At 43.2% G+C, this 27,810-nt stretch overlaps 1 protein-coding gene across 3 annotated transcripts in view; it reads right to left on the bottom strand.

Annotated features, from left to right (window-relative positions):
* LOC138962353 (uncharacterized) overlaps positions 1–27,810 on the bottom strand; it is a 196,312-nt gene that overhangs the window by 125,879 nt on the left and 42,623 nt on the right. For all 3 annotated transcript variants that reach the window (XM_070334138.1, XM_070334139.1, XM_070334140.1), the window contains exon 17: positions 22,677–22,789. In XM_070334138.1, coding sequence (XP_070190239.1) covers positions 22,677–22,789 — 113 coding nt within the window. The remainder of the gene's footprint in view (positions 1–22,676; positions 22,790–27,810) is intronic.

Below are 27,810 nucleotides of genomic sequence, written 5' to 3'. Positions count from 1 at the left end.
GATTCATGCCTTGACATATTTACTGACTGATTCTTTAGCATTACAACTTCTTAAAACAAACATAACATAGAATTCGAGGAAAAACAAAATAAACTGGTGACACACACACTCAACACATCTGTAACGATTTTACATCACAAACACTTTTCTCCAAACAGACGCACCTCTGTCTGTCTGACTCTCCCCCTCTCTCTCTCTCTCCATCCCTCTCTCTCTCTCTCTCTCTCTCTCTCTCTCTCTCTCTCTCTCTCTCTCTCTCTCTCTCTCTCTCTCTCTCTCTCTCTCTCTCTCTCTTTCACCTCGGCTTGCTTTTGGTGTGAAGATGATGTGAACGCTTGGAGCCACATGTCCCCATCTCCAATACGTTTCCTCATTTGGTAGGGACACTCGCTATATTGATTTCTTATTTCGCACACCCTTTCCGCCGACACATCTTGTTGCCTGTTTTTCTTCTCATAATGCACAGAAATATTCGAATGCACAAAAATGTTCACCGTCCAACGCTCGAATATTCTCCTGTACATTTATGTCAAGGTACCTGATATGCGTAGAAGTAAGCCCGACAAAAACTGATCAAAACCAAACGATAGAGAATGGGAATTGAAAATCTAAAATAAGCAACTGTTTTGCATCAGGAATGCCACAAATTCAAAAGGAATTTCACTCAGTGTCCGCTTGGAAAATAGCACTTTTATGTTGCACATCAAATGAAGTCCACAGGACGTGAGTTTGACAATCGGCCTGAAATTCACCCGCGGCAGACTCGTTAAGAAACCTCAACCACTTGTTGCATTGAGCACACAGAATTCCTGTGGGGGAGAATGCTAAAGCAGCAGCTGGAGGAACCTGGGAGAAAGTTCCAATCTGGACAATGTGTATTATTTCCAAAAAGGCCGGACCCGGGGATCAGAGCAGCACATCGATCATTGCTTGCTCTTCCTCCCTCTGTCTCTGTCTCTGTCGCACACTTGTCAGGCACGAACTGAACGGAAAGGGAAACGGGGGGGGGGGGGGGGGGGAGGGGGGGGGGGGGAGGGGGGATGGTTAGCGGAAAGAGGGAGAAGTATGTGTCGCGGAGAGGGCCGAGGTGTCCCTTGAAGTACCTACTTTGTCTCTTCTGTCACCCCAGGCTTCTTGTCAACACGTCGCTTTCTTATCAAAATCACGATTCAGTTTGGAAAGGAAAAATACACCATTTCATCCCCTGAAGCGAGCGGTCTATTTCACCAAATTCCCTGTAGCTACGGAAGTGCACTGGTTTAATTCTACTTGGTTATGTAAAAACAACAACTCGATTTTCATCGAGATGGGCGACAGGCCATTTCAAATAAACTTGGCCAAAAATTATTGCAACAAATTTGAAACCCAAATTAAAGCATTAATCCCCGTGTCATTTCATTAAAACTGTATATGCCAGTTAGGACCGTTCACTTAACCTCCAGGATCACCTTTTGGATTAAATATTTCTCCAGACAAAAACGGAAGAGCCGAATGAAATCACAATAGGCAAAACTTTGCAACTTTGACATACGAGAAGAAAGTCAAACCAATTATCTACCCTGAATAGATTGTTTCGTTTTGCTACCTTGCGTATTTCGCGTGCTATGCTATTCCTACTAGTGATGCAGGTGTCGATCGCAAGAGCGGTCAAAAACGGGACTTTTTGCGTCATTTTTTAGGGGTATCATGACAAAAAAAGTCTGCACTTTAGCAATGATTTGGTGGATTGCTTTGAAACTTTCGGAATATTTTACCAACATACATTCGAGCGAAATTATGGATTGTTACAGGTGTTTGTTAAAATGTTATGCAATTTTTCGAAAGAAGTTTTTAATCTCGTCATAGGATTGTTCCCTTGGGTCCAAAACATTCATGACTTTGCATGTCTTTAGAAAAATGATTGATACACACACTGCTAAAGTTTTATGTGCGTGTAAGCACTGACGCAAATTTGCTGGGCCTGTAAACACGCTACATGTCAAAGTTGCAAAGATTTGCCTATTGTGATTTCTTGTCAATTTTTCATTCGGCTCTTCCGTTTTTGTCTGGACGATTTTGAGGGCACCCTTACTTGAGCGGCGGTCACGTGATCCCTGTAAAAGAAATATTTAATCCAAAAGGTGATCCTGAAGGTTAAGTGAACGGTCTTAACTGGCATATACAGTTTTAATTAAATGACACAAGAATTAATGCTTTAATTTGGGTTTGAAATTTGTTGCAATAATTTTTTGGCCAACTCTTAACTGACAGTTGCAGGAAATATCTGTCAAATGAATTTTTTTTTTTTTTTTTGAAAGACAAAAAGCAAAATCCTACAAATCCTTAAAAATATCTGTATATGTCCATGTCTTCCACTTTCATCAGAGAACGAAATACAGACAGAGGAATAGCAGACCGCAGCTATACACTCTTAATAAACACCTTCATAACAAGGATAAGGACGCGAGACCCACTTTCTATATATATATATATATTTCCCATGGTTTCGATCATGGCTTCAGATGATAAATCAAGAAGAGTCTCAGAAGAGTGTCAGTTATGGTCGAGCGTGTGATGAGATGTGTATGGTCACGTTGGAATTGGTCCCTGAAGGAGCTGCGGTCAGTGCATTGTTCTTGTTAGCGGTGTCCTGGAGCATAGTGATTTAGAGAAGAATCTATGGACCTCTATTCTTTTGTCCCTCTCCCCCTTTCCTCCTGCACCCACACAGACACCGGCACGGTTGGCCTAGTGGTAAGGCGTCCGCCCCGTGATCGGGAGGTCGTGGGTTCGAACCCCGGCCGGGTCATGCCTAAGACTTTAAAATTGGCAATCTAGTGGCTGCTCCGCCTGGCGTCTGGCATTATGGGGTTAGCGCTAGGACTGGTTGGTCCGGTGTCAGAATAATGTGACTGGGTGAGACATGAAGCCTGTGCTGCGACTTCTGTCTTGTGTGTGGCGCACGTTCAATGTCAAAGCAGCACCGCCCTGATATGGCCCTTCGTGGTCGGCTGGGCGTTAAGCAAAACAAACAAACAAACCCACACAGACAGTGACTCCCTTCCTCGTCCTAGTTCCATTCCTCTCCCTTCGTAGCCTTGCAGGCGACTGCCTCTTCATATCTCTCCGGAATGATCTAAAGGTATTAATTTTGTCTTGCGATGCTCCGGCATACACATGGTTAACCACACGTGTTTGTGAAGCAGAAGTTACTCACTCTGATTAAGAGTTTCCGTTAAATCTGCACCAATCCGTCTCGTATCGATTCAGACGCTCAGTAAATCTCATTTTGTCTGAGGAAAAGATTCATTTAGCCAGATCACGACCAGAACCGATCGCTTCTGGAATATCTCAGTTGTAATGATATAGAGAGGAGTACAGTCAGGTTGACCTAAGCTTCAATCTTTGCTGAACATGATCAATTGTGGCGTGTACTTTTTGTGTGTGCTGAAGCTAGCAATATTTTCTTAATTCATTTTAATGCGCATTTAAATCATAAACATGTTCGACTGCACATCCATCTCTAACTAAAACAAACAAACAACAACAAAACCAATCGAATTGACCAAAGAATTCGTTGAAAAAATATCAACAATGCAAAAATTAAGAACAGACTGCAACATTAACAAGTTTTTTTTTTGTTTAACAGGAACACACAACACGAACAAAATTAATCAACCCCCCAGCTTCAACTCCGAGAGCCCTTCGAGCTACTATGAATTCTTTTGCATTCTTATGTTGTTGTTGTTGTTGTTGTTGTTTGTTTGTTTTTTAGCCTTTCGTTTTCTCGGTTTTCTGATACGGTTTCTTTGCCACGTTCTCTTTCCTTTCCTGTGCGTGAGCGTGTGTACGTGAGCATGCGTGTGTGAATGCTTGCGTGTGCGTGTGTGTGCAATCTCATTTGATCGTTCTGTCCTTCTCGTGTCTTTCTTTTTTCATATTTGATGTATTTTTTCGTTCTGATTTTCTCTCAATGTGCTTTCAACACAATCCTTTGGCACCTGGCTTTTGCAACTTTATTGTTAAGACTTTGATTTACACGCTCTGACGTTTTTCAGTATTCTACACAGAGAGAGAAAACAAATCTCTGCAGTGAAAAAACTCTCTCTCTGTCTCTCTCTGTCTCTCTCTCTCTGTCTGTCTGTCTCTCTCTCTCTCTCTCTCTCTCTCTCTCTCTCTCTCTCTCTCTCTCTCTCTCTCTCTCTCTCTCTCTCTCTCTCTCTCTCTCTCTCTCTCTCTCTCTCTCTCTCTCTCTCTCTCTCTCTCTCTCTCTCTCTCTCTCTCTCTCTCTCTCTCTCTCATGCAAATACTCGCTGCGGTACTGCTGTCGAATGTTAAACAGATACATGTCTTGTATTCTTCTTTCCTTAACTTCAATTTTCATCCAACACAAAACCTGTTGGTACAATCAAAGAGAACACACTGCTCTTTTTTAAGCACCAAGGTGCAAGGGAAAGAAAAATACCTCTAAAGCCCCTTTCACACTTCCGCAAACAAGACTGCGGATAGCTGCGGACGGTGATCCGCGGACCTCCGCAGGAAAAATACTGCAGACGTGAAGATAAACAACGGTGCACGTGTGAAACGCGGACAGCTACGTTTTGATTGCATGCTGTCGCCGTGTTGACCGCGGATTCGCTGCGGATTGATGGCGGATAACACCGCGGATCCACAGCGGTTGTTGGCGGATGGCGGCGGTCTGTCAACGGATGGCTGCGTTCAGTGGGCGTGCAGACGCCGTGTCAAGTGCGGACATTGCGGATCGCAGCGGACGATCGCGGTTTTACGCCGACTTTTCGCGGATAAAACGCGATTTTGGCGGTTTCAAGCCATGAAATTTGGCGTCCGCGGGCCCAGAAATCGCTGCGGAACGTCACGGATGGGCACGTTTGGGATATTTCAAGGGCCAGATTCCTGGGGATTTCGTTCATTGCTACCTACGAATATACATCTGCTGATTATAAGGGGGGAACTATCTTTTTGTGAGGTGTTTATATTGGACCTGCTGAATATCTGCTGTTATCTACTGCTGTCTACTGTAGTATATCACAGAGCAGAGTTCTGAAGATGCACATTGATGCTGGTTTGCAAACAAGCATGCTGATGCATGTGCAATCATGTCTGCTGTTTGCCGTTGAGCAAGAACAATCTGATGCAGTTCAAAGAATAAGAAGACAGAGGAAGAAGATAAGAAGTATGTGGGTCAGACCATGGTTGAATCGCAGACCTCTCTATGGCCATTATGAGCTACTGATACGGGAACTGCATGAAGACTTTCGTTGATATCAGTCGGATGGATCCAGTTGCATTTAATGAACACTTGCCAAGAATTGAGGGCAGGGTTACCAAGCAGCAGACCCACTGTAGGAAACCCCTGACTCCAGGACTGAAGTTGACTATTACTCTGCGCTACCTGGCAACTGGTGACTTTGCAGTATGGCTTTAGGGTTGCCCACAACACTATCTGCCTCCTGGTGATATAATTCTGTCAAGACATCATTGAAGAGTTTGCAATTGAAGTCCTGGCTTGTCCCACCACTCCAGAGGGCAACCGGATTCTACAAGAATTGGAACTTTCCTCATTGTGTGGGTGCTTCAGATGGTAAGCATGTCGCAATGCTATGCCTTGGGAAGTCTGGCAGCTTCTACTACAACTACAAGGACTTCTCTATTGTGCTGCTGGCCCTGGTGGATGCAGACTACAAGTTCTTGTTTGTGGACATAGGACATACTGGTTCAGGATCAGATGCTGGAGTGTTTGCCTCAACTCCCCTGAAGGAAGCCCTAACAGATGGCATTATTAACCTCCCAGAACCTGAACCCCAATGATGATGACAAGTCTATAGCCTTTACATGGTTGGAGATGATGCATTTGCACTGAAAACCTGGATAATGAAGCCCTTATCTCTAAGACAGATGACTCATGAACAGAGATTCTTCAATTACAGACTGGCAAGAGCAAGTAGCCTAGTGGTTGAAACTGCTTTTGGACTACTTGCTGCCCGCTTCAGATGTCTCCTGACAACCATGACACAAAGTCCAGAGAGAGTCAGCCTTATCACCTATGCCTGCTGTGTCCAGCACAACTTTTTGAGGATCAGGAACCCTACCCTGGACGTTATTTTAGTGGACCATGATCAGCCAGCCAACCATGAGTTCATCCCAGGATCGTGGAGAGAAAATGCACATCTGCCAGACATTGAGCCACGTCCTCTGCGTCTTCTGGTCATGATGAAGTGTTGTGGTCTGCCGCGGTCGTTTAAATGGCTGGAAGACCGCAGAGCACCGCCTTAAGTATGCAAGGGAACGTCGGTGGAACGTCGTTATCCGCGGCATTGCGCAAGTAGTCCGCGAAGACCGCTGTCAACACGTGTTCAGACCGCCAGTCAACCGCAGATGCACACGTATACTTTAACCATGTGCTATTATCCGTTACGAGTCCGCTGAGTGAACGAGCCACAAACGCAGACAACCGCAACAAACACGCAGCTAACCGCAACACAAACGCCAACTAAACACACCTTGCGGACGGCTGCGGACACATCACGTTGCAAACACGTGCTCTGTGGAGGCAACGCGTGCTCTGCGGACTGACTGCGTTCTCTACACGGCCAATTTTCCCCGCCAGTGTCCGCAGCCAAAAATTAAACCAGTTTGATTTTTTCCGACCTTCTGCGCGGACTACTGCGGTCTTCTGCGGTCTTTGCGGACCACGGCGGACATCTGCGGACTGCTTCTGCGTTACTCACACGGAGAGCTGCGGAGTGCCGTCCGCAGCTATCCGCAGTCTTGTTTGCGGAAGTGTGAAAGGGGCTTAACAGCGGACACCGCAGGACGCTAGTTATGGTTCGCCCACAATACTCTAATAGGATGCCCATGATGGTCTTCTGGGCCGCGGAGCTAACGGAATCACCGCTGTGAGATGCAATTACCTACTGGACTATAAGAAAAGACAGTCTGATGATACTAAATCTGTTTTTCTATCTTTTTTGACATCCCTTTTTCTTTCCTTCTCTGCGAACTTATGAGTATTTTTATTATATTTTCTGTTTACACTTTTATTCAGAGCTAAACTTGAAGATGTAGTCACAGAGTACAGACACTCTTTACAACACACCAGTGGACTGAAACACCAGCAAGGGACATCCAGGGTCTCTGGAGACAGCAGGACATCTACAGTTGTTGTCCCACCACACACGGAGGCCAGCCATCTGGACCGCCGGGCAAATTGAATCACTGCTGCTGCCGTGCACTGAGATGCAATTACTTGCTGGACGTTTGGCTGGGTAAGGCTCATGCTCCTGAAATTTGCTGTAAGCCTTTCTCCTTCTTTCTTTTTCTGTATTTAATCTTCTTTTTATATTTAGTCAAGTTTTGACTAAATATTTTAACATCGAGGGGGAATCGAAACGAGGGTCGTGGTGTATGTGCGTGCGTGTGTGCGTGTGTGTGTGCGTGTCTGTGTGTGTGTGTGTGTGTGTCTGTGTGTGTGTGTGTAGAGCGATTCAGACCAAACTACTGGACCGATCTTTATGAAATTTGACATGAGAGTTCCTGGCAATGATATCCCCGAATGTTTTTTTTCATTTTTTGGATAAATATCTTTGATGACGTCATATCCGGCTTTTCGTGAAAGTTGAGGCGGCACTGTCACACCCTCATTTTTCAATCAAATTGATTGAAAGTTTGGCCCAGCAATCTTCGACGAAGCCCGGACTTTCGGTATTGCATTTCAGCTTGGTGACTTAAAAATTAATTAATGACTTTGGTCATTAACAAGAAGGGCAAAGCCCATACGACTCACATGCTTGACCTTTACATGACCTTGACCTTCAGCTAAACCTAGCAATGACATCATACACTAAGAACTGCTTTACACATTTTTCCTACCAAAACACATGACCCAAGGTCAAGGTCATCCAAGGTCATGCAACACAAAGCTGTTAATTCAAGACATAGGAAGTACAATGGTGCTTATTGGCTCTTTCTACAATGAGATATGGTCACTTTTAGTGGTTCACTACCTTATTTTGGTCACATTTCATAAGGGTCAAAGTGACCTTGACCTTGATCATATGTGACCAAATGTGTCTCATGATGAAAGCATAACATGTGCCCCACATAATTTTTAAGTTTGAAACAGTTATCTTCCATAGTTCAGGGTCAAGGTCACTTCAAAATATGTATACAATCCAACTTTGAAGAGCTCCTGTGACCTTGACCTTGAAGCAAGGTAAACCAAACTGGTATCAAAAGATGGGGCTTACTTTGCCCTATATATCATATATAGGTGAGGTATTAAATCTCAAAAACTTCAGAGAAAATGGGAACAAGAAGGGCAAAGCCCATACGACTCACATGCTTGACCTTGACATTTACATGACCTTGACCTTCAGGGTCAAGGTCAAATAACTAAACCTAGCAATGACATCATACACTAAGAACTGCTTTACACATTTTTCCTACCAAAATACATGTGACCTTGACCCAAGGTCAAGGTCATCCAGGTCATGCAACACAAAGCTGTTAATTCAAGACATAGGAAGTACAATGGTGCTTATTGGCTCTTTCTACAATGAGATATGGTCACTTTTAGTGGTTCACTACCTTATTTTGGTCACATTTCATAAGGGTCAAAGTGACCTTGACCTTGATCATATGTGACCAAATGTGTCTCATGATGAAAGCATAACATGTGCCCCACATAATTTTTAAGTTTGAAACAGTTATCTTCCATAGTTCAGGGTCAAGGTCACTTCAAAATATGTATACAATCCAACTTTGAAGAGCTCCTGTGACCTTGACCTCGAAACAAGGTAAACCAAACTGGTATCAAAAGATGGGGCTTACTTTGCCCTATATATCATTTTAGGTGAGGTATTAAATCTCAAAAACTTCAGAGAAAATGGGAAAAATGTGAAAAATTGCTGTTTTTTAGACAACATTTATGGCCCCTGTGACTTTGACCTTGAAGCAAGGTCAAGATGCTATGTATGTTTTTTGGGGCCTTGTCATCATACACCATCTTGCCAAATTTGGTACTGATAGACTGAATAGTGTCCAAGAAATATCCAACGTTAAAGTTTTCCGGACGGCCGGACGGACGGACGGACGGACGGGGGGGAAGGACGGACGGACGACTCGGGTGAGTACATAGACTCACTTTTGCTTCGCATGTGAGTCAAAAATATAAAAATTATGATCAAAATTAAATTTCCGAAATCGATTTAAAAACAATTTCATCTTATTCCTTGTGGGTTCCTGATTCCAAAAACATATAGATGTGATATGTTTGGATTAAAAACACGCTCAGAAAGTTAAAAAGAATAGAGATAAAGAAAAGCGTGCTATCCTTCTCAGCGCAACTACTACCCCGCTCTTCTTGTCAATTTCACTGCCATTGCATCGAGCGGTGGACTGACGATGCTACGAGTATACGCTCTTGCTGTAAAAATGCAGTGAGTTCAGTTTCATTCTGTGAGTTCGACAGCTACTTGACTAAATATTGTATTTTCGCCTTACGCGACTTGTTTGTTATTACTTGATGGACACTTGGCTGGGTAAGTGATGCTTTTATATAGCTATTCTGATGGACATGTGGGGGAATTCGGGGGCTGTGATTGGATGGTCTCTTCCGATAATCAAAGCATAATGCTACGGAAGTCGGCCATTTTTGCCAATATCCAAAAGCATATTGGCAATAACAAAGACGCATGGTTCCGGTTTACCCATCTGTACCACACGATGTTTTACTGAATCGACAACAGCATACACTGACAACTTGAAATTCTTCTCGGGAATGTTTTTCAGCTTTACAAATGTCGATAGCATACCCTTTTCTGCTAACTTCCCGATGAAACAGGACTAAATCAATTATTTTCTGTCCCCAAACACCACAGAATGCCCAAAGTCGAAAGATGTAGTACAAACAGGGGAGTAAAACGGAACAGCCGTTTTTGTGTGCCTGTGTCAGTTGCCGACTGACACAAACTTTCGCATTCGGCTTTTCTTATCTCGTAACTCCACACCAAATACCCCACTTCCCCTCTGAAGTATTGATGTACAACCCATGGCACTAACATTCATGTAGTCGTTTATAACTGAGGTTGAAAAATTCGCTTCATGACGAGACCAGTATAAATGCCATTCACCCAAACTGAAAACTTCGCTGCCGTCTGCTCGCGATTAGCTGTTCTCTTCTCCTCCCCTTGTTGCATCCCAGTTCTTCAGTTGTTTCTACTTTTCCGTTTATGTTGTGTTTTGGTCTTCTTCATAAGTAGTCTTGTTCAAAATTTAAAAAACTCAAACTTCTTTTTGTTGTATTCGAATGAACTAATAAAAAGCTGTTTAACAGCTGTGTTGTCAAATCGAGTTTTTTTTCCAAAGTCAGTGTGGCGCCTGCGCAAAACTAATGCGCATAAGAAACGGCGTCTGCTATCAAAACCTGAGATCAACGCATCGACGCAAAAACTGTCATTTTGTAAGTTTGGAACAACAAATCAAGGTCAGAACAACTATATAATCGCTATTGTGTTTTCAGCGTAGCAATAGGGTCCGATATTTAGACTCGAACAAGTATAATGCGACTCGTCTTCGACTCGTCGGCATTATACTTGTCTCGTCTAAATATCGGACCCTATTGCTACGCTGAAAACACAATAGCTGTTAATATTCTGTTCTTTCGATCTTTACTACATTTTGTCCCTCCCTTATGCCCTCCTCTGTATCGTTTTTTGTTTGTTGGGGGGGGGGGGGGGTGAGGGCACTTTCTCTCTGTCTTTTCTTTTAACTGTCCTGTCCTTTCGCCAAACTGCTTGCTTTGTGGGTTTCTCTGTCTATTTTTAGTCTAGACTCTCTTTCGCCTAATTCACAAAATCATAATTTGTCCTAAAATCTATATGCATCAATTGTCTGCTTTCACGGCCAAACATAAATACAAATTGAAACTTTGTGGGAAACAAGACTTCAAAAAATGAGTGTATGGGACTTTTCAATTCGGTAGCAATCACATTTGCTTACTCACAACATAATTCTCATTTCAGGATTTCACCGCACTATCTGTAAAGAGGATACACTGACGTCTGGGAAATACCAATGTGGAGTTTGGCAATGTCACGTGCATGATAATATTAATAGACGTGAACACGCGTTCTGAATCTTCTCTATCTCCCTTAAATGTCAGAACGATGCCTCTACAGACCCATAGGCTTTGTCAAAAAGTGTTAGTCTCATTATGAAACCGTATTCAGATTCTTCGCGCATTGTGTGATTCGAACGAAAACCTTTCGGGTAATATAAATGTCAGGGGAGTCCTTGGACGAGTAATAAGATTCGTCTATGTCGCATAAACCTGTTGCGTGATGAAGGAAGAGTGAAGACATATTTCACTGTGCTCAATGTTGTGTTCTTAAAAGTATCTCTGTGTCTATCGTTGCTTTTATTGCGGTTTGCTTTTAGGTTAAAAAAGAAGAAGACTAAATGCCACTATGAAATTGAGGTAATGAACTAAACTTCACGCAGTTTGATCCGAGTCCAGTCTTAAGTCTGGAAGGAGAAAGTGTCTGTTTATCACTTTCCTACTAGACATACTAAGACACGGCAGCATGAAGTACGAAGCACGATCACGAAAGTATGAGTCTTTTACTGTGTATGTTCTCTTGTGAGTGTTACGAGTCCACAATTATATTGTGAGACTCGGCGACACCATTTCTTGAAAGACAGCAGTTTTAACAGCAAGGTCCTTGTGTCAATGACAAAAATGGAAGTTGATGCTACGGCAGTATGAAGCTGGGAGCATAAACATGCAAACAAACAAACAAACATACACAGAAATAAGTAAAAATAGAAGCAAATAAACAAACACAATATATACTGCGCATGATCATTTTTCTGTGCTTTTCTGAGCCCGCACAACAGCTATGACAATGATTTACTCGGTAAATCCAGAAGGACAAAAGCTTGACAAGCGCAGGGGAACGATGATTGTAAGTTATTACCTGCGTTATATTATTGTATCAATTTTGCCGGTGTGAAGCAGTTCAACTCATCTCGCTGTGTCTTTCAAACCTACAACTGAAGTGTCGGACCATCTGCAGCACAGAAGCTTTAATAAAGGTGTCAATGCCCTCCGCATACGATGGTGATTATACCACTGTGACAAGCGGGATGCAGGCGCCCGTGATAGATCATGTTCGTCTTACCCATGTTCTTGACAAGCGGGTGGCAATCGCCCGCGATGTATAATGTTCGCTTTACTCATGTTCTCTCCTTATCTGCGGTGTAGATGCGCATATTTATTAAGGATACGGCGAAGTATGTCCATTTAAATATACACTCCTTCCCTTGCGAACGATCATGTCAACCATCACAGAGTAGACCAGGCATTTACGTGAAATGAGAGCACCCTTCGACTTGAACACATACTATAATTCTGCGTTCTGTACAGAGTGGGATTTGTTTCTTTTTTAATTGTGTGCTGAATTAATGTTGCACATTGACACTTGTGTCATTTGCAATTTAAAATAAATCCCACTCCGTCTGCACATAAAGTAGCAAGGCCATTGAATTTGGGTAGCCTAGGTGTCCACGTTGAGGGATGCTCTTAATTGGTGCAAAAGCCGGGGCACATTTCTGATGGCTGACAGGAGGAGGAAGTTATGTTTACTGAACTGCAAAACCACCTACAAGACAGTAGCTTTAAAAGCGGGTCCAATGCCCTCCCTGTCTTGAGGGTGGAAAAAGTCTGCTCATTATTCCTGAGACTATTTGAACAGCGGGGAGTATGAAGCGTGCACATACAAACACTAACGAGCAATGCTTAGCAGATGTATATATTTTCCCAAGTCAGTGCTTTCAAGCCTATAATGAAATGAGAAAAGACGCGTTAGCTTCCTGTTAACGACCAGTCTTCCCGTTAAAATCTCCCAGCTCAGCGTCGAGCAGACAAAACAAGTACACTGGAATAGATCAAGTTCCTTGAATGCTAAAATTGATTTTCCCTAGCGGAACCGCCCAATTCGCCTGGTTGAGTTCCTTACGCGCATGGCCAGTTCTGATTGTGCAAACGGCATTTCAGTTCATGCTTCTTGTGTTGAGGATAAGAAAATGTATAAGTAAATCTGTCTGAGTCAGCGTCTTTCTGGAAAACGAATAGTAAGGCGAGTGAATAAGTAACGCTTTGTTTCATCTTTTCATCTTGTGTTGAATATATCACTCACAGATTAGCTGATTGCTTGGCTAATTAGCCAATTTCGATTTGTCTGAGTGCCGTCCACAACACTTAATTCTGAATGATATTATTAAACGTCACTGTAGTTCTGGCACACATCAAAAAGAACTTCCTGCATTGTCAACAAAACTGCTATAGGAAAGCATAAAGTGCTTGTCGTCGAAATTAGACAGTTGCAGAGTGGAATTAACCTACACATGTATTGCTAATACTTTTTCAATATGAAAAGAACAAAAAATGCGCCCTGAACAATTTGCAAATGCGCTTGTCTTTTATCACACGTATTTCCCTGCGACAAACTCCTCCGCGCAAGAACATTGTAGAAAAATTCCTTTCAGAATTACAGGACCGTCAAGTGCCCTTTTCATGTTCTTTTTGTCAACTAAACTTGTGCTTTGTTGTTCACCAATGTCTCTTTTTCTGACACCATTTCTGAGATGCAAGCACCAGCAAAATCACACATTTCTCTCATGCGAAACACAGAACCACTAGCCATCGGTCAGTTACTGCAGTCTAAAAGATCTGGGAACGGCAAAGGATCATTTCATAACACAGAAGGAACACAGACACATCCAAACTGCTGAACGTCCATTTCAGACACAGGATTTCGATTGGGTCTTTTCTCCTTTCCTGTCTAATGCCATTCTTCAAGCCTCTCGACCCACTCTTCGAGACTTCATTCTTCGAAGTAAGCCCCTCTGAACTTGTGGGGTCTCATGCGCCCAGTCTCCTGTCCTTTTTCACCCTCTAATACCCTCCCTCCCTTTGCGGCCCCCCCCCCCTCCCCCTCCCCCATTACCTCAAGCCCCCTCTCCATTCTTCTACCTTCTTCACCATCTCCATCTTCACCCCAGCCCAGCCACCCACCCCCCCCCCCCCCCCCCCCCATTTTCCTCCGCCTCATCTGCGCTAGAAGCGGCGCACTACTCACGTAGAATCCATCACCAGTCGCGATCGATACCGCCCAATCATACGGTCTTCCCTATTCGCCCGGATATTTTCGTCGGCACCCGTCCCTCGCTCTGCAACTGTTTTTATTTCCCCCACCGCTAGCCGTTCTTGTTGTTGTGCAGTACATGTGAATGTGCGAAACCGCCACGAGCAGCTGTGAAGAATTATATCCAGCAGCTGTCTCTTCAGCTAATCAAAAGAAAATGTAGTAATGACAAGGGCAGTAATGAAAAATACACGTGGTTGTCAGCACAAAAAAATTCGGTATTTGTGTCTGAATGTGCCAACTCCCAGATGCGCTGGAAATACACTTAAAACATTTCCGCAGGGACAGTGGTTATTGTGTCATCAGCGTTGATGACGCACAATCTTGTCACTAGATATTCAGGAAGGGAGAGAATGGGCTGAAAGGCCTCAGAACGATGACGTAAAGGAATGTCTCCAGTGAGACCTGAACCACTTTATAATGTTAATGCTGTCGTTGTTTCTTCAAATCTGCTTATCTCCTACACTACTCGTCATAAACAAACTTTACAGATGCGTTTGAGGGTAGATCTTTCTGATGAAGCCGTTTATCGTAAAACCAATTATATGACTGGAAAGGCCTTTTATTCCCCTAACTTATTCAGAAAACAGATTGAGTTTACATAACGTAGTGTCTTATACAGTGCAACTTACAACACAGACATCTCCCAAAATCAAATTCGCAAAATCAAGGTTTTCCCACAAAGATGCAAATTTGATTGTTTTGTCTAAGGACATGCTAAACATGTTTCGTTTCAGCAGGTCTGAATTTTTGTCAATTTTAACGCGGGAACCTTGATTTTGCCAATTTGATTTTGGGGGTGTCTGTGTTGTAGGTTCCACTGTATCGACACTACGTCATGTAAACTCAATCTGTTTTCTGAATAAGTTAGGGGAATAAAAGGCCTTTCCAGTCATATAATTAGTTTTACGATAAACGGCCTCATCAGAAAGATCTGCCCTCAAACGTATCTGTAAAGTTTTTTATGACGAGTAGTGTAGAATGTTGCACCACACTTTGAAGTAATCCCACACTTTGAAGTAAATTACTTCAAAGTGTGGGGATGTGCCCCACACTTTGAAGTAAACCCATTTTTTACTTCAAAGTGTGGGGGGATCTTCCCACACTTTGAAGTAAACTCAGTTTTTACTTCAAAGTGTGGGGGGATCTTCCCACACTTTGAAGTAACTTACTTCAAAGCGTGGGACTTTTGCATCGCCTGTTTGAGCCTGATGATTTTGTCCAAAAAAATGGCAAAGTCTTTTGGATGAGTGAACAGAAAAAGTGAGCGAGCCAAGAAACATAGTGATGTTTGTTATCAGGCTTTAAGCAATGTCCCATTGTTGAGTGTGACGAAAACTCGTGGTGACGATTTTAAAACATGTTGGGTCATGCGGAGACTATCTGGAAACAATTGGGCTAATTCGGCACGATTTTACAAGCATGGGCTCACTGTAAAAAGCCCCCCCTCCACAAAAGTTCCCACTGTCACAATTTCCCGCCAAATGTCCGCAACTCCGATAATTTCCCGCCAAATATTCCAACTGCGACAACTCCCCGCCAGATGTCCCAGCTACGATAATTCCCACCAAAATGTCCCCACTACGACATTTCCCCGCAAAATGGCCTCCACTGCGACAATTCCCCGCCAACAGCCCATCCACGACGATTCGTCGCCAAATGTCCCCACTACGACAATTCCCCGCCCAGTGTTCCCCACTGCGACAATTCCACGCCAAATGTCCCCGCTACGCCAAACTCTCTGGAAAATATATTGGCGACGAATTGTTGTAGTGGGGTGGGGGTGGGGAGGATTGTCGCAGTTGAAACATTTCCAGGGAGGATTGTCGCAGTGGGGACATTTGGCGGGGAATTGTCGCAGTGGGGGACACTTCGTGGGGAATTGTCGCAGTGGGGATTTTTGGCGAGTAATTGTCGAAGGGGGAGACATTTGGCGGGGAATTGTCGTAGTGGGGCCATTTGGCGACTAATTGTCGTAGTGGGGCCGTTTGGCGACGAACTGTCGTAATGGGAACATTTGGCGGGTGATTGTCGCAGCGGAGGACACTTGGTGGGGAGTTGTTGCAGTGGGGATATTTTGCGGTGAATTGTCGTAGTGGGAACATTTGGCGGGGAAATGTCGTACTGGGAACATTTGAAGACGAATTGTCGTAGTTGGGACGTTGGGCGGGGAATTGTCGCAGTGGAGGCCATTTGGCGGGGAATTGTCGTAGTGGGAACATTTGGCGGGGAAATGTCGCAGTGGGAGACACTTGGTGTGAAATTGTCGTAGTGGGGACATTTTGGCTCGGGAAATGTCGCAGTGGGAGACACTTGGTGGGGAATTGTCGCAGTGGGGGACATTTGGCGGGTAGTTGTCGTAGTGGGGGCATTTGGCGGGGAACTGTCGTGGTGGGGACATTTTCCAGGGCGAGTGGCAACATTTCGCGGGGAATTGTCGCAGTTGGGATATTCGGCGGGGAATTATCGCAGTTGGTATATTTGGAGAAGAATTATCGCAGATGCAGACATTTGGCGGGAAATTGCGACAGTGGGGACATTTGGTGGGGGAGTTGTCGTAGTGGGGACATGTTCCAGGGAGCCCATGCTTGTAAAATCGTGCCGAATGAGCCCGAGTGTTCTCAGATAGTCTCCGCGTGACCCCACATGTTCTAAAATCGTCACCACGTGTTTTCGTCACACTCAACAATAGGTCATTGCTTTGGGTTGATAATAAACATCACTGTGTTTCTTGGCTCGCTCACTTTTTCTGTTCACTCATCCAAAAGACTTTGCCATTTTTTTGGACAAAATCATCAGGCTCAAACAGGCGATGCAAAAGTCCCACGCTTTGAAGTAAGTTACTTCAAAGTGTGGGAAGATCCCCCCACACTTTGAAGTAAAAACTGAGTTTACTTCAAAGTGTGGGAAGATCCCCCCACACTTTGAAGTAAAAAATGGGTTTACTTCAAAGTGTGGGGCACATCCCCACACTTTGAAGTAATTTACTTCAAAGTGTGGGATTACTTCAAAGTGTGGTGCAACAGTAGATTCCCCTTGCTTCCACTGCATTCTCCTGTTCACTCATAGATATATGAATTTGCTTTACAGCATGCAATGTATGCACTTGCGTGCGCGTCAATTCCTTTCCATTACTTTAATATCCCATTAAATATCCAAATTCGCCATATATATACGTAACGCGGATTCCTGCTTGTTTGTGTCTGGTTGTTTTTTTTTGTCTGTGTGTCTGTCCTATATATGCTAAGGAACACAAAACAAGCATTGACCTTAACGGTCAAAATAGCCGCCCGTGGTGACACGGGGGTAGGACATGGATACCGTCTCTGCACAAACAGTTGACCTGTGACCTAATCCGCGACCTTAAGTCACGCTTAACAGTTTCAAACCATACTGAGAGAGAGCGAGAGAAAGAGAGAGAGAGGGAGAGAGAGAGAGAGAGAGGGGGAGAGAAAGAGAGAGAGAGAGAGAGGGGGGGGGGGGAAGAGAGAGAGAGACAGAATGACAGACAGACAGACAGACAGACAGAGCTGTCGGCATCAAAGTAACAGATTAACAACAACAGTCGTCGCCGAGACCTTATTGACGAGCCGCAGGAGCGGCGAGTCATTCCCAAGCTGTCTGGGGAGGCTGCGTGCTATAATTAGCTGACCTGCTGCGCGAGCAGTCACTGCAGAGTTTTGAGATAACTTTGTAACACGTTTTATTTTATGCTCCTCAAGAATACAACTTTGGACAACGTGCCACGTAAAACTACACGCAACAAGGATTCAGTAGGTACCAAACATGCCTTGGTCAGAAGTACTGAATGTAAATGAATCTTTATAAAGAAGTAGGCTACTTCAAAGACAGCCACAGCCACGGTTGGGTTCACGGCATCAAACCGATGCGACTCTCCGTCATATCATACACGTAATCAATCACATAGATGACTAATAAACATGTAAACTACATGTATACGTCTATGGTCCGACATAAGAAAGGAGAGCTTCCCCCATGCCTGTGCATGTGTTGTTCGTTGTGCGTGTGTAAATGTACACAACAAACTGACCACAAAACTGAGACAGACCTTTTTCGCTTCAGTCTTGCAGAATTTAAAGACGAATACAGGTAGAACGTGCATTATACTAACTGTTTGGTAAAAGTATCAAACGTTTCTTTTTATAAATAAGTGGCAGGCTTACAGGAATTATTTTGCTTTCAACTTTTGACTCGAACAGCAGACGATGAATACCTGCGCATGCGTACACAATCAAAGCGGATGTAGAAGACGCAACCTATGCTGGGAAAAGGACGGCGTCTTGGAGGACAGAGAAGCGGGAAATTTCACCATTCGACGTTGGACAAGCAAACAACAATCATGGAAAGATCATTACTCGCTAATCTTCACCAAGGCTGTGATATTTTCGACCCGGTGCGCGGTCGTCAATGCACGGCGATTGCACTTTCTGCTTTGCTGTTCTTTTTGGGTGTCGCCAATTTTTGCGATTCGCCGGTCTCGCACTCGCAGTCACCATTGCAAATTTCGCATAGTCATGATGTGTTCAATTTAATTCAGCCAAGTGATTTTGACAATGTTTTGTTCGAAGGATCTGCTCTGTACAGTCAACTTTCTGCTGAACTCGGTATTGACGGATATTTGGGACATGAACACTTGCCCTCATCTGTCGCCGGTCATCCAGTGCACATTGAATATGTGGTCGATGCGTTTTCAGGACACACAAATTCGACTGTAGTATTGGACAATGCTTTTTCCACAATGCCGTTGTCGGAGGGATTGCAGCAAGCTCTTGCATTGTCACATTTTGTTCTTGCAACGTTTCACGGGTCAAGTATGGGTATCTATGGTGATCTGAATTCTCAAACTTTCTACATTTTTGACTCTCATGAAAGAAATTCTGCTGGTGCGATTACTTCAGATGGAGCAGCAGTAATGATGGTGTTTGATAGTTATGCAGATTTGCTTTCTTTTTTGACAAATTTTGTTTGTTTTTTCTTCTTTCCCATCATTCCTTTGCTCTTACAATAATACATAACAACTACCACAATTTTCAACAAAAACAGATTGCAACAACATTCCTATTTTAAGCTCAGCCACACGCCGACATGGAAGTTCAATGGTACTTTCAAACTTTTTCTTCTCTTCGTCGTATTTGATTTCTTTCTATTTCATAAGTCGAGTGCATATGATTTCGGCTCGTGTTCATCGTGAGATGGACTTAGTTTCTTGTTTCAGATAGTCTCGACTTACCACTGTACACAACACCGCTTTCCTTACCCGAAGCCGTGACAACTGAACTTTGGAAGAGTACACCTCTTCATTACCTCCAGAGATCTTTCACTTCCAGCTGACTACCACCCCACCCCCCACCACCTGTCTCCCCCCCCTCCCCAGCCCCTCTGTGGGCAGAGAGGTGTCACCGTCAGCTAATTGAGGTCACCTGCACTCACTCAGAGCAAAACCAACTTTTGACACTGATAAAAAATTAAAAGAATTGAAAAAAAATAAAGAAAAAAAAATAGAAAAAAATGTTAAAATTACAAAAATTAAAATAAAATGAAAGAGAGAGCGAGAAAGGAGTGCAGAAGAAACAAGTCGCGTAAGGCGAAATTACTACATTTAGTCAAGCTGTGGAACGCACAGAATGAAACTGAACGCACTGCATTTTTTTCACAATGACCGTAGTCCGCCGCTCGTGCAAAACGCAGTGAAACTGAAGAGCCTGTTTAGCGCGGTAGTGGTTTCGCTGTGCTGCAAAACACGCTTTTCTGTACCTCTCTTCGTTTTAACTTTCTGAGCGTGTTTTTAATCCAAACATATCATATCTATATGTTTTTGGAATCAGGAACCGACAAGGAATAAGATGAAATTATTTTTAAATCGATTTCGGAAATTTAATTTTGATCATAATTTTTATATTTTTAATTTTCAGAGATTGTTTTTAATCCGAATATAACATATTTATATGTTTTTGGAATCAGAAAATGATGAAGAATAAGATGAACGTAAATTTGGATCGTTTTATAAAAAACAAATTTAATTACAATTTTCAGATTTTTTATGACCAAAGTCATTAATTAATTTGTAAGCCTCCAAGCTGAAATGCAATACCAAAGTCCGGCTTTCGTCAAAGATTGCTTGGCCAAAATGTCAATCATGCTCGGAAGAAAATAATTTTTAAAAAATAATTCGGGCCAGGAGCACCTACGCCTTCCCACATAAGCGCCCTAAACAATTGAGCTACTGTGCGCTCGTGGAAATCAAGCCTCTCTCAGAGTATATCAACCCCTCCACACATCGAGAGCGCCGCGGGACGATGTTTCAAACCCAGACATACGCAATGACAGTACCACATTCAATTTAAGTTGAAAACGTCTTTGACAACAGCTGAAACGAATTAAAAAAACATGTTATCTGACTAGTGTACACGCCCATGCTTTGTAAAAGCTTCCATGCTTCGTGTATAAAGGTTTTAGGTCTCACTTAGCACATGTCTTCGACGTCAAGTGTTAGGTTGAAACGCGCGTCCTCGTGTAAAATATTTAGCACCCACTTTACAGGGAATTTTTTTTCCTGGCCGAGTGCCAAAAGCGTGAAAAGCGTGTAAAGCTAATATCTTCCGTTTGCCTACCGTTAGGAACGTAATTTTTTGCACAAACCCTTGGCCCCACAATTCCAAGCTACTTGCCATATTTGAGCTCAAGTGACCCCAGAGTACCAGAGATACAGTCCCCATTCTTCATTGGACAATCAACTAAACAACCAAACAACCACAAGAGCGAAACCTAAGTATCCGGGCTATAAATAGCCGGCGGCTACAAAAAGCGTCCTCCAGCACCTTGACTGTGGCCTTCCGTCACGTGCAACAACCCGTCATTTGTCTCGCCCACCCCAGCAGTCTGATCAGGTAATTAGATTCGACCGTCTTTCCATGAACTTTCTTTGACTCCCATATCCGTCTCCCTCTCCTGGCCGCCTACTCTAAATCAGCCTCACAGCTTCCTGGATCTCATTCAAACGGAGCAACACAAATGGCGGCTGACCGCTGCTTGGGGGACCATAAATGAAAGGCGATTCGCCAAATAACTAGGCAAGGCATTCCCCCGCAGACGCGTAAAATCGAGTCCCGAGTTTCACAGCAGCGGTTTCCTCGCGACAGTAATTCTAAGGCTTCATTGTTCGAGGTGATCAGTGAAAGTGAGTCACAAACACAAGCAGACATTAACGCCCAAAAAGGAGGTGTAACTCGGTGACATATTTTTGTTTACTCGTCTGAGGGTACGTGTTTGTCTGGGGCATCATGTGCTTGACATTCTACAGTGAAAACTACATGTTTGAGAGAAACTATAAGACTAACTTGTTAAGAGACGATATATTCCGCACAAAAAACAGCCCCTACCATGGTTAAAAGCGAGAAAGAGTGTGTGCGCAGGGTATTTCCCTGACTCAGAGGACAATAGGTCTGTTGGATGAAAATATGCACAAGTCCAAGTGCTCTGACGAAAAAAACAAGAAGAGCAAAGCCCATACGACTCACATGCTTTACACATTTTTCCTACCAAAATACATGTGACCTTGACCCAAGGTCAAGGTCATCCAAGGTCATGCAACACAAAGCTGTTAATTCAAGACATAGGAAGTACAATGGTGCTTATTGGCTCTTTCTACCATGAGATATGGTCACTTTTGGTGGTTCACTACCTTATTTTGGTCACATTTCATAAGGGTCAAAGTGACCTTGACCTTGATCATATGTGACCAAATGTGTCTCATGATGAAAGCATAACATGTGCCCCACATAATTTTTTAAGTTTGAAACAGTTATCTTCCATAGTTCAGGGTCAAGGTCACTTCAAAATATGTATACAATCCAACTTTGAAGAGCTCCTGTGACCTTGACCTTGAAGCAAGGTAAACCAAACTGGTATCAAAAGATGGGGCTTACTTTGCCCTATATATCATATATAGGTGAGGTATTGAATCTCAAAAACTTCAGAGAAAATGGGAAAAATGTGAAAAATAGCTGTTTTTTAGGCAACATTTATGGCCCCTGCGACCTTGACCTTGAAGCAAGGTCAAGATGCTATGTATGTTTTTTGGGGCCTTGTCATCCTACACCATCTTGCCAAATTTGGTACTGATAGACTGAATAGTGTCCAAGAAATATCCAACGTTAAAGTTTTCCGGACGGACGTCCGGACGTCCGGACGGACGGACGGACGGACGGACGGACGACTCGGGTGAGTACATAGACTCACTTTTGCTTCGCATGTGAGTCAAAAAGGGAGTCGAACGTAAATAACCTCTTGAGTTGTAATTTTCGCAAAAATACCCTGTGATATTTAGGTAGAAATGACCCTGCATATTCAAAACAAAAAAACCTGATACGTAAAACCGGTACAATGTCACCTTCTGAGTTTCGAGCACGGTGCGTGTGTTATAATTTAGTTAAATTAAAGCGTCTTATTCACCTCTTGAGGTGTTCTATCTTGTCCTGCTGACGACAGAGTGTATCCTTCACAGTCTCGAAGTCAAGGCTGTCTTTCTTGTCAACGATACCCAGAATTTTCTTCAATGTTGACACCTGCAAGACAAATAAAAGATGTTGCTGTCAAGGAAAAATGAGAATTTTGTTGTTTGCCCTACTGAATTCGAAGATACCTTACAATTTCGTAGTTTAGAATTACCATGACGCACATCATACAATTAAACAATGTTCAGCAATAAGCCGTTTTGTTCGCAAGCGCCACAGATCCTCATTTTTCTCCCTAAATGACGTTACAGTCAAGGAGAAACGAGAAGTTTGTTTTGTGCCTCACTGACTTCAAAACTATCTTTGGATGACTTTCAATAACGTACAGGAATGGAAAGTGTATCTTCAATAATTAGATATCACAATAACGTGTGTAATGTTCCAACAAAATGAATTCAAAAATGGAAGTAGCAACTCACATACTGCTTAAACATCACTTCTCCAATGAAGACACACTTATTATCATTTCCAATCAATGACAGGGATGTCGTTAGGCATCGGACATAGACCGATTAAAAGGCTCAAATGTCCGATTCACTTAGCCGCATAGCGGTCAGATGTCTTATCGTTTTCAACTGAGCGCGGTCATTGTCCGATAAGAACTCCATTCCTTCGGACAGCGCGTTATTTGATAATTTTCCTTTCATAATAAAAATCTTCAAAAAGTGACCGAGCGCTCTCGCGTACAGGTGCACTGAAGTTGGGCAGTGCAGATCTTGCGTTTTCCGAACCGTTTGCGGTATGAGCTGTTTGCGTACACCCGTCTTCTGACAGCACACTAAAGTTAGGAGTACGGGAGACAACTTTAACTGACCAAGGCTCGCGTATGCTTTAATTTGCTTTCAGTTAGAGTTGAAACGCACGGCACTGAATTATGCCACTGAAAAAAGCTAAAGCCTGCCAAACAAACAAAAAAGCTGAACACGTTTGGCGTTTCAACGGCATCGTGTGCTACATAAGGGAAAACACATGGGAATACACGGCTAGCAATAGCATAATTCCAGAAAATGACAGCGCCAATGATAGTGTCACCGCTGAAACCTCCACAATCATGGAAAGTAAAGTCTCGTGACTTGAAGATGTACGTGTCGGTACAACAGGACATTCGCACAGACGGTCTTTTAATAAGGTTAACTATTCATGTTGACCCTGTTTAGTTCTAGTTGGTTAGAATTTGACAGCAAAGAGACCATCTATATAGGTAAACTGTTTTGTCGAATATGTCAAGAAAAAGCTCTATCAGGAAATCATGCAGTTTGTGTGCCAATCAAAGTAAGAGTGCTGAAGTTTTTGGTTGCTTTTTAGTTTGTTTGTTTCTTTTTTGTGTGTGTCCTGTTTGAAACAAAAGTGATAAAACCAATATATACGCACACAATGTTGGTATATTGATATGTGTGTGTAATCATGATTTTGTGTTTTGCACAACATTATAATGTCCTATTAAAATGTCTGAAAGCAGTCAAAATTAATGTCCTATTGATGCTGAAGAGCTCAGGACATTTGTCCTAAAGGTATGAATTTGTGGCAACATCCATGAATCATTATTGTCTTTCATTGCCCTTGTCACTGCATATCTCCATTTCACATTATTTTAGTCAATACTTGACTAAACGATTTAACGAGGGCTGAGGGTCTTTATCATGTCTTCTGATCATTGGCACCTACAAGAGTGTGAAATTTGGAGGCTTTTGCTTTCGTTTTAAATCCAAGAAAACCTCAACTTGAAGCCCCACTCCGCCTCACAAGAGGTTTACGGAACGATGACATCTTTCATTAAAACAGCAATACTTACCTTATGGGTGTCACGTTTCACTATATCACTTAAGGTGATTATGAACCGGTTAATTACTACTAATTAACTAACCACACCACGATCCACTCTCGCAGTCATACAATTAAATAGAGTCAACAAAAGGATAAGTTTCAGACGCCTGTTTATGTATAAACTCACCACCTCCCTCGAGCCTTCACTCAAAATATGTTCCTTTCACGTTCTCAACACGTAAAAAACCCGTGGTCACTGACAAAATGCCAGTGGTATATAGAAAATTAACGTAACACGCTGAACCCGTGTAAATACAGTCGAAATGAGAATGTTCTGTTCAAAAGCTCTAGTTCATGCAGGTGTCAACACCCCACGTTGTCGCTACTCCAATGTAATCACGGATAAGAAAAGACAACGGTGGTCAACGGGGTGCGTAAGACATGGTGCACTTAGCTTTCTTTCTGTATGCTGGTTAGCCGGTATGCTGGTTAGCCGGTATGCAGGTTAGCCGGTTCGCTGGTTAGCCGGTCTGCTGGTTAGCCGGTTCGCTGGTTAGCCGGTCTGCTGGTTAGCGTGGCTTCCTCAGGTCCCAGCTCCAACGTCTGCAGCTAGCAGTGTCCCGCCAAAGGCAGCCGTGCAGCGGTTACAGGAACACGAAACGAAGGCTGCAAACAGAAAGCATCGGTGCACTAAACATGTCTGCTACCCCTCACCCACCACCTTTAAACATGTCATCTTTAAATATCTCATCGAGCACGTGGGCCTGCACAAAACGGACTTTTTACAACAACAAAACAGTCACTTTTCGTCCTTCTCTCCCTATCTGCAAAAACCATATACAGATTAATATTTTAGCGTCACAGAGAGTAAATTATGCGCTAACCTGGAAAGAACAACAGAGAGTAAATTATTCCACAAACACAGACTCATCAACAGCGTTAAATAATGATTTATTACCTCAAAAGCCTATGATTGTACTCTCATGGAAGCAAAAATCCGCTTCCTCCCTGGAACAGCCTCTGTTCGTCAACAGTGACCAAAAACGTCCAGAACCCCTTGTCGAATCCTTATGCGAAAGCCATCGCCGACGAAGGAATGTTGACGACTTGTCCTCAGCAAAATATGTGGCAGTGAGAAGAAAATAACCGGTGGAAGCTCCCCTAGAGTGCCGAATACAATATTCGGTGAAAAACCATCATACTCTAGAAACTGTGTATTAGATCCTTCCCCTTCTGCCGCTGGGTGTCAAGTGTGCCGTCCTTGTGCCTCTCTCAGACAACCTAGCCAATAACACGTGACTGACCTTGTCACAAAAACCAGTCCAGCTATACACAATTCTGCCTCCCCAAGCAGAAAAAAGACACGAGAAACTCAATCCCTGAAAATCCCGTGTGCGCTGTCAGCGAAAAACCGTCAGCCCTATGACAGCAGAAACCTCCACTGTAAAACTCGTGCGCAGCAAACCCTCCGTGTTCATTGAGCACTGTCAGCAAACTCTGCTGTAGCCCAATATCACGTACAGGCGCTTTCTATCATAATCGACCAAGAACAGGCACTCCACTGAGTGACACTTTCTTGGTCTCTGTCACCCGATCGTGACAATGGGACACTAACAATAGCATTCAACAACATTAAATGACACTTACAGATCACTTGAATTGCTATTTAGCACGCGTAAACCACACAACAGTTCTCCTGGTTTATTCAACCCCCGAGCCATCGGGGTACCGTGTGACACATTTGTTCATGATCAATTTAGTCGTTTGCGCTTTTAATCCTACTCTATATCTGCAAAAGCATATTATTGTGCACCTCTGAATCTAAAATACAATTCCAGCACAACGTTATAACTAGGGCGCTCATAGCGCCCTAGAACAAATGACTGATAGTGACACAAAACAGAGTGGTGGCATCTTAAAAGAAACTGTAGCGGTTTGCGGGAAATTCGTCTGCTTTGGCAATGGTAAGATGCAGCTCATTTGATGTGATAGCCGCCTTGTTGCGGACGTATGTTTGTATGCGCGCAATACTTAATCTACACAGGCACAGCAACAAATGGTTGAAATCTCAGTCGACCAGCCTTTAAAAAAAAGCCAAAGTTGTATCGTTTTTGGTAGCCCACTTCCCCCGTCATCAATTCAAAAGAGCTGCAAGTTGCACACACCATTCGACTCATTCACCCGGTTTGTTTGACATACATCCTTTCTAACATTTAAAACTTCAAAACTGTACTGACTTCGTTTTGAAGATAAAAGAATTCTTTCGTGTCTTACAATGTTTGTGTTACAGGCTGTCAATTTATCATTTAGATTTTAAAAGTTAGTTCTAGCGCCAAAACGAGGCTTCCGATTTTTATCTATGTACTTCCTTTCTAACTGCATAAAATAAATTCTTTGAAAATGTCTCACTTTCAACGGAAAGCAGCCAGGATGTTCCCGTTCGATGAGAGTTCAAATGGAAGTATGTTTGTACTGTATGTAAAGGCTCGGGGAGCTCAGTGATCAGAAAAAGACGGTTTACGGGAAGCGGAGGGTAGCTTTAAAGTTTCTATGAACATGATCCCGCTCTAACCCCAAAATGTAACGAGCGTCAACCAAACCGGGATCATGTCGGGATATCATCAAGCTGTAGAAGTGTGCAAAGTTTCAAAGCTCTTGCTTATAAACATCCAAGATAACTTCAATGTTAAGTTTTTATTAATCGAACTTGACCCCACAATGACACCATAATTTGACGAGGGTCAACCAAACCGTGGGTGGGATCATGTCGGAAGATCATCAAACCCTAGAAGTTTCAAACCTCTAACTTCAAACACATCCGAGAAAACTCTCATGTTAGTGTTTTTGTCCACGGCCGTGCGAGATAACCTCAAAGTTGTTTAACCGAACATGACCCCAACTCTGCCCCCAAATTTTGACAAGGGTAAACCAAACTGGGATCATGTCGGAAGATCATCAAACCCTAGAAGTGTGCAAAGTTTCAAACCTCTGGCTTCGAACACATACGAGAAAACCCTCATGTTAAGTTTTATTTAAAGTGTTGTTTTTTTTATCTACGGCCAGCCAAACTTCCTAACACTGCTCATTTCCATGACTAGCATACTTTTACTCAGAAAAGTCAAAAACGATCGAACTTCCTTTCAGACTGGATTAGCAAGAACCTTATCTACCTGTTCGGAGCGAAAGCAAGAAAACAACAGCAGCATAAATGTGTCTGCCACTTACTTAAATACAAAGACCCGATGGTGCAAAGACGCCTTCTTCCCAATCGATTGGGATCGACATCCTTCTCGTCGAGAACATACGTC

This window comes from Littorina saxatilis, linkage group LG3 (genome assembly GCF_037325665.1).
Source record: "Littorina saxatilis isolate snail1 linkage group LG3, US_GU_Lsax_2.0, whole genome shotgun sequence".
NCBI classification, from domain to species: domain Eukaryota; kingdom Metazoa; phylum Mollusca; class Gastropoda; order Littorinimorpha; family Littorinidae; genus Littorina; species Littorina saxatilis.
The sequence above is the reverse complement of the archived record's forward strand: the minus strand, read 5'-3'. Positions and strand labels throughout refer to the sequence as shown.